General features: G+C 44.7%; 1 protein-coding gene across 1 annotated transcript in view; it reads left to right on the top strand.

Moving 5' to 3' along the window:
* LOC144256980 (uncharacterized) overlaps nt 1-1,768 on the top strand; it is a 149,317-nt gene extending 147,549 nt beyond the window's left edge. Inside the window, 2 exon segments of the mRNA XM_077802916.1 lie at nt 678-812; nt 961-1,768. Of these exon segments, the coding sequence (XP_077659042.1) occupies nt 678-812; nt 961-1,768 (943 nt within the window).
* Nucleotides 1,769-6,608: the final 4,840 nt, after the last annotated feature.

A 6,608-nucleotide genomic window follows, 5' to 3' on the forward strand; every position in this document is an offset into this window, starting at 1 on the left:
CTGTTTTGGTACCAGTACCATGCTGTTTTTGTTACTATTGCTCTGTAGTATAGTTTGAAGTCTGGTATCGCTATACCGCCTGATTCACACTTCCTGCTTAGTATTGTTTTTGCTATTCTGGGTCTTTTATTATTCCATATGAATTTCATGATTCTTTTATCTATTTCTACAAGATATGCTGTTGGGATTTTGATTGGCATTGCATTGAACTTATAGAGAACTTTTGGTAATATCGCCATTTTGATGATGTTAGTTCTGCCTATCCATGAGCAGGATATGTTTTTCCATCTTCTAAGGTCTTCTTCTATGTCTTTCTTTAGGGTTCTGTAATTTTCATTGTATAAATCTTTCACCTCTTTTGTTAGGTTGATTCCCAAGTATTTTATTTTTTGGGGGGATATTGTGAATGGAGTAGTTGTCCTCATTTCCGTTTCAGAGGATTTGTCGCTGATATACAGGAATGCCTTTGATTTATGCGTGTTGATCTTATATCCTGCCACTTTGCTGAATTCATTTATTAGCTCTAATAGCTTCTTTGTAGACCCTTTTGGGTCTGCTAGATCTTATCCTCAGGTCCAGGCTGCTCAACCCATCTGACACAGATCGCCTGATCATTCATTCCAGCCTGGAGACGCTGTGCTGATAAGACTGTTAAAAACCAACAGTCTTGAACCCAGGTGGAAAGGCCCTTACATCGTGATTCTCCGCACTCCCACTGCCATCAAAGTTGATGGTATTCCTGCATGGATTCACCATTCACAGTTTAAGAAGGCACCTGCAGAACCCACTGGAGGAAAATCAAGCAACCAAAGGTGGAAACTGACTAAACGTGAACCCTTTAAAATTAAATTTCTAAGGGTTAATGTTTTGTCATTAACTTCTCATTTTTTTCCTTGTCATTGTAAACATTATGCTAATATTTTTCACTTGTTGTAATATATATGTATTCTTGGGTTTTAGCTATGCCAGTTTCAACGAACCTTGCACCCCTTCTGTAGCCCAGGTAGGACCTGCCATTGCAGGATCCCCACTAATATTAAATTGCACTTACTCCTGTCAGGATCCAATAATTGGCCCTATCAGATTGTATAAAGATAACCAAGAAGTTTTTAGTCACGTGTTCAGGGAGGGACCATGGAAAAACCTCACAGATCAGTCCCAAAGAGGTAATATAAACTTTGGAATCTATAAATACTCAGCTCACCCACGAGATTCAGGGCAATATTCCTGTGTTAAGCTTAAAAAGGGAGTCCTGGTGGATACTGTCTATTTAAGTGCCACTTTAAATGTGGATGTTTCTGTGAGCCCCCTAGAGTCTGTAAATAACCAGAACTTCTGGGTACAATTGGCTGTTGATACTATGAACAAAAGTTCCTTCTGCATACAAGAAGGAAGTTCAGTCCATCAATTGTTAGCTAATAATCTTATGGGCCTGTCTATAAAATATGATGACTATGTTAAGGTGACTGGGGATAGAGTTACACAGCAAACCTGGCCTGTGTCTCATACAGAGTCAGCCTTGCCGGCTTCACTAATTGTCCAGAAACATTGTCTATGCATAGACTGCACCCTTCCTCCATCCCCACCAAATTGTTCTATTGAACAATATACCTCCCTACCCAATGGCAAACAACTTCCTACAGGATGGGTTTTTCTCTGTAATAAGACAACCTTCCAGGCGTTGCCTACCAATTTCTCTGGAATCTGCTCTGTTGGGAGGATTTTTCCTTTACTGCCATCCCTGGCATCTCCCCACCAAGTTATCTGAAGTCTGCCCCCCAATTGCAATGACAATGTAATCCTCCTGGATCCACTAGACGTTGCAATTGCAGCAGCTTTCATTCTACCAGTCCTGGGACTAATGGTAGGAATTCAAAGAGAAATCACTAAATTAGCCTGTAGTTTTAGCAAAACAGCTAACCTTACAGCCCAAGTTTCAGCAGAAATTAATCAAGAGATGAAAGAACTCTGAACCTCAGTACTACAAAATAGAGCAGCTACTGACTTTCTGCCACTGAAACAGCATTTGGGCTGCCAACAATTCCCAGGCAGTGCTGTTTTAATATTACTGACTATTCTAATGTTATTCAACAACAGATAGATGAAATGAAAAAGGAAATAAACAAGATTCAAATGGACAACTTTTAGCCAGACCTAAAAAACTGGTTTCCATGGTTAACTTCTCTTGAAGGTCCTATAATTTGTATTCTTCTCCTATTAGTTATTGTCCCATGCATTATTAACTATGTGCTTACGTTTATAGGGCTACAACTCAATTCTGTTATGTACCACCGACAGTATTAACATATGTTGCTGACATTACTGATTGCTCCCTATCAAAGATTTGAAAGGGACACATCAGAAAATGGGGGAATGATATACCTAGCCTAGTTATCTCATTAGATCAGAAGCCAGCTTGTCACAAGTTATGAAGGATTCATTTCTGTTTTCTGTAAAAATATCAGGATGTCTGTATGGCCTGGCCATTAGTTCATGTTGTAAATCTGATTGGAATGCCTGCCTGTGCCCTGAACTCACCCATGTCCGGTTTTCCCTGACCATATAACAACCCTTTCCTAAACCTTAGTGATGCCTCATAAACTCTGGCCTTCCCTGGCCGGATAACGACCCTCTCTGAGTCTCTAAGATCTCCATAAATTCTGATGCGGGGGGCCAGCAAAAATGTAAACTTGTGTTATGCTCCTCAGAGCGTTGTTATCTGTAACCCCCCCTTTTGTGTAACTTTTTGGGCTATAAAACTGGGCCACAAAGAAGCCTCAGCTCTGTCCTTGGCTCCCACGATTTTGAGGGGCAAGGCAGCCCAGCCGGTGGAAATAATAAGCTTGCTTTAATTTGATTTTAATTGGAGTCAGTGGTCTTTTCTTGCATCGTGGTATAACAATAATACATACATATGTCTTCAAACAGGGTAAAAATTCTCCTGTGATGGCTTTTCAAGTAACTTATATTACAGGTATGATTCACAACCCTGAAAAATCCCCACCATCTATTATTATTATTATTATTATTATTATTATTATTATTACTATTTTCCCATGCAAAATTATGATGAATTTACAGATAAAGAGAAGTCTATATAAAAAATAAAATATTAATAATTCTTTTGTTTCATATTTTCTTACTTAGTTTGCAATAGTAGAAATTAAACTCATAAGCCTCTATCACTGAGTTACATTCTCAGCACTTTTTCTTCTTTGTTTTATGATAAGGGCTTTCTTGGTTGTCAAGGCTAATCTCAAACTTGTGATCCTCATGCCTCAGCAACCTGTATCACTGGTATTGAAGTTCATGACCCTTCACCAGGCTATTTTGTAATTTCCTTAAAAGTACAGTTTACACCTAGTGGTGCATTTCTGTAAGTCTAGTGACTCCCAAGAGTGAGGTAACTTCATTTTATTTTTATTTTTTATTTTTTAACCCATGGTGACTAAGATGCAAATATTTGCTTTGAGAGATTACACAGCACAAACCTTAAATCATGCACTGCAGGGTCTATTTCTAGTGAATGAAAAAAAGCATCAGGTGCATAATGTTGTGTTGCAAAGTCACATGAAATTTGGTTTCTTAAGAGCAGCACAGTAATGAGTATGTAACATATTCAGTTGTATATGTATTCTAGATCATGAAAAGAATATTAGTATGACTTCAGCACATATGGTTTCTGAAGTTGCAACCACACAGCAACTGAACAATGATCATTTGCCAGAATTTTGAGCTTGTCTGGGTACCACCTGGAGATGGATTTTAGAAATCGTAGGCAGGGGTCTTGTGTTCTATTCATATGACTTTGCAGCAAACATTTTGCTACGGCATAATTGCAGAAGACTTCATATGTTTAGATTTTATGATGATGGATCCTACAAGAGTGGATTTTGGGCAGGCCCATGATGTTCACAGATGTCATGCTGATGCTTCCAGAAGCTTGTTTTTTATTATGCATTTAGGGTTATAAACACCCTGAATCAGAATATATGTATATGTGTGTGTATATATATATATATTTTTTTTTTCAAGGTCATAAATATTTGCATTTCAGAAATTATTCATTATGTAAAATTGTTGCAATAGTTTTTTTCATAAATATATACACTCTCTGTATATACATATATAGAGTGTATATATATATATACATAGAGAGAGAGAGAGATAGAATATATATATATATATATATATATATATATATATATATATATACACATATATATGCAAGAGAACCCCTGACTGGTTTGTTTCTATCTCTGTATGGCTTATGGTTTATATGTATATAGTATGAGGCAGGATCTGAGAGCTGAAGGGTGTGTGCTGTCTGAGGATATGGCCACCTCAATATGAGCATGAATACTATGCCTTATGTGCCTCACGTATTTCAAACACTAGTAACCCAACTCTTGCTTCCTGGATCTAATCTGCCACAAAGCAACTGGCTTAGTCTGTAGGATCTTTTGCAAGTGAGAGATACCTGAGCCCTGATATATTAGTAATGATGGTTGGGGAATGGGGAGCACCTACAGCAATCAAGAAGTATATAGCACTGCATTAGGTGGAATCCCACCAGCCAAGCCCACACGGACCCTTGGGCCGAGCACGGGTTCTCAGAAGGGGAAGGAAGCGGTACAGTCCCATCCCCCACAGCGGACACTCCGCCGAGGCAGTCAGCGGCCACCATCCGGGAAAGCTGAAGGATAGACCGCCACTCTCCTTCAGAGTGCGACATCAAAACAGGTCGGTGTCATTCAGCTCACCCCCCAGACAGCGGGAATTCACATAAAATCTCTCCTAGGCTTGCCGGGAGAGGGAGTATCAAGCTGAGCCTCCATACAGGCTAGGGGGAAACCAGAGACACCTGACCTCCAACCCCTCCTCCCAGTAGCAGCCAAAAGGAAACCTGGCTAGCCAGCGCTGGGGGAGGGGCAAGCAGAAAAAATCAAAGTGATAGAGTGCCAGGGATCCCAGCAGCCTGCAGCAGGGCCCGGAGAGCCAGGCCAACTGATTCGCGTGGCCTGCCCTGCGGCTACAGAAGGCGTGGCGCCTCAGTGAAGCCATTAATTGGCAAGCAGGGAGGTTAGGGAAGGCCATTAGGTTGAATCCCACCAGCCAAGCCCACACGGACCCTTGGGCCGAGCACGGGTTCTCAGAAGGGGAAGGAAGCGGTACAGTCCCATCCCCCACAGCGGACACTCCGCCGAGGCAGTCAGCGGCCACCATCCGGGAAAGCTGAAGGATAGACCGCCACTCTCCTTCAGAGTGCGACATCAAAACAGGTCGGTGTCATTCAGCTCACCCCCCAGACAGCGGGAATTCGCATAAAATCTCTCCTAGGCTTGCCGGGAGAGGGAGTATCAAGCTGAGCCTCCATACAGGCTAGGGGGAAACCAGAGACACCTGACCTCCAACCCCTCCTCCCAGTAGCAGCCAAAAGGAAACCTGGCTAGCCAGCGCTGGGGGAGGGGCAAGCAGAAAAAATCAAAGTGATAGAGTGCCAGGGATCCCAGCAGCCTGCAGCAGGGCCCGGAGAGCCAGGCCAACTGATTCGCGTGGCCTGCCCTGCGGCTACAGAAGGCGTGGCGCCTCAGTGAAGCCATTAATTGGCAAGCAGGGAGGTTAGGGAAGGCCATTAGGTGGAATCCCACCAGCCAAGCCCACACGGACCCTTGGGCCGAGCACGGGTTCTCAGAAGGGGAAGGAAGCGGTACAGTCCCATCCCCCACAGCGGACACTCCGCCGAGGCAGTCAGCGGCCACCATCCGGGAAAGCTGAAGGATAGACCGCCACTCTCCTTCAGAGTGCGACATCAAAACAGGTCGGTGTCATTCAGCTCACCCCCCAGACAGCGGGAATTCGCATAAAATCTCTCCTAGGCTTGCCGGGAGAGGGAGTATCAAGCTGAGCCTCCATACAGGCTAGGGGGAAACCAGAGACACCTGACCTCCAACCCCTCCTCCCAGTAGCAGCCAAAAGGAAACCTGGCTAGCCAGCGCTGGGGGAGGGGCAAGCAGAAAAAATCAAAGTGATAGAGTGCCAGGGATCCCAGCAGCCTGCAGCAGGGCCCGGAGAGCCAGGCCAACTGATTCGCGTGGCCTGCCCTGCGGCTACAGAAGGCGTGGCGCCTCAGTGAAGCCATTAATTGGCAAGCAGGGAGGTTAGGGAAGGCCATTAGGTGGAATCCCACCAGCCAAGCCCACACGGACCCTTGGGCCGAGCACGGGTTCTCAGAAGGGGAAGGAAGCGGTACAGTCCCATCCCCCACAGCGGACACTCCGCCGAGGCAGTCAGCGGCCACCATCCGGGAAAGCTGAAGGATAGACCGCCACTCTCCTTCAGAGTGCAACATCAAAACAGCGGACACTCCATCCAGGCAGTCAGCGGCCACCATCCGGGAAAGCTGAAGAATACACCACCACTCTCCAACAGCTTGCAACATCAAAACAGCCAGCAGCAGGACCCCAGAGATCCAGGCCAACTGATTCGCGCGGCCTGCCCCGCAGCTACAGAAGGCGTGGCGCCTCAGAGAAGCCATTAATTAGCAAGCAGGGAGGTTAGGGACTGCCATTAGGTGGAATCCCGCCAGCCAAGCCCACCGCCCACGC

Source organism: Urocitellus parryii, chromosome 9, assembly GCF_045843805.1.
Source record: "Urocitellus parryii isolate mUroPar1 chromosome 9, mUroPar1.hap1, whole genome shotgun sequence".
Taxonomy (NCBI): Eukaryota; Metazoa; Chordata; class Mammalia; order Rodentia; family Sciuridae; genus Urocitellus; species Urocitellus parryii.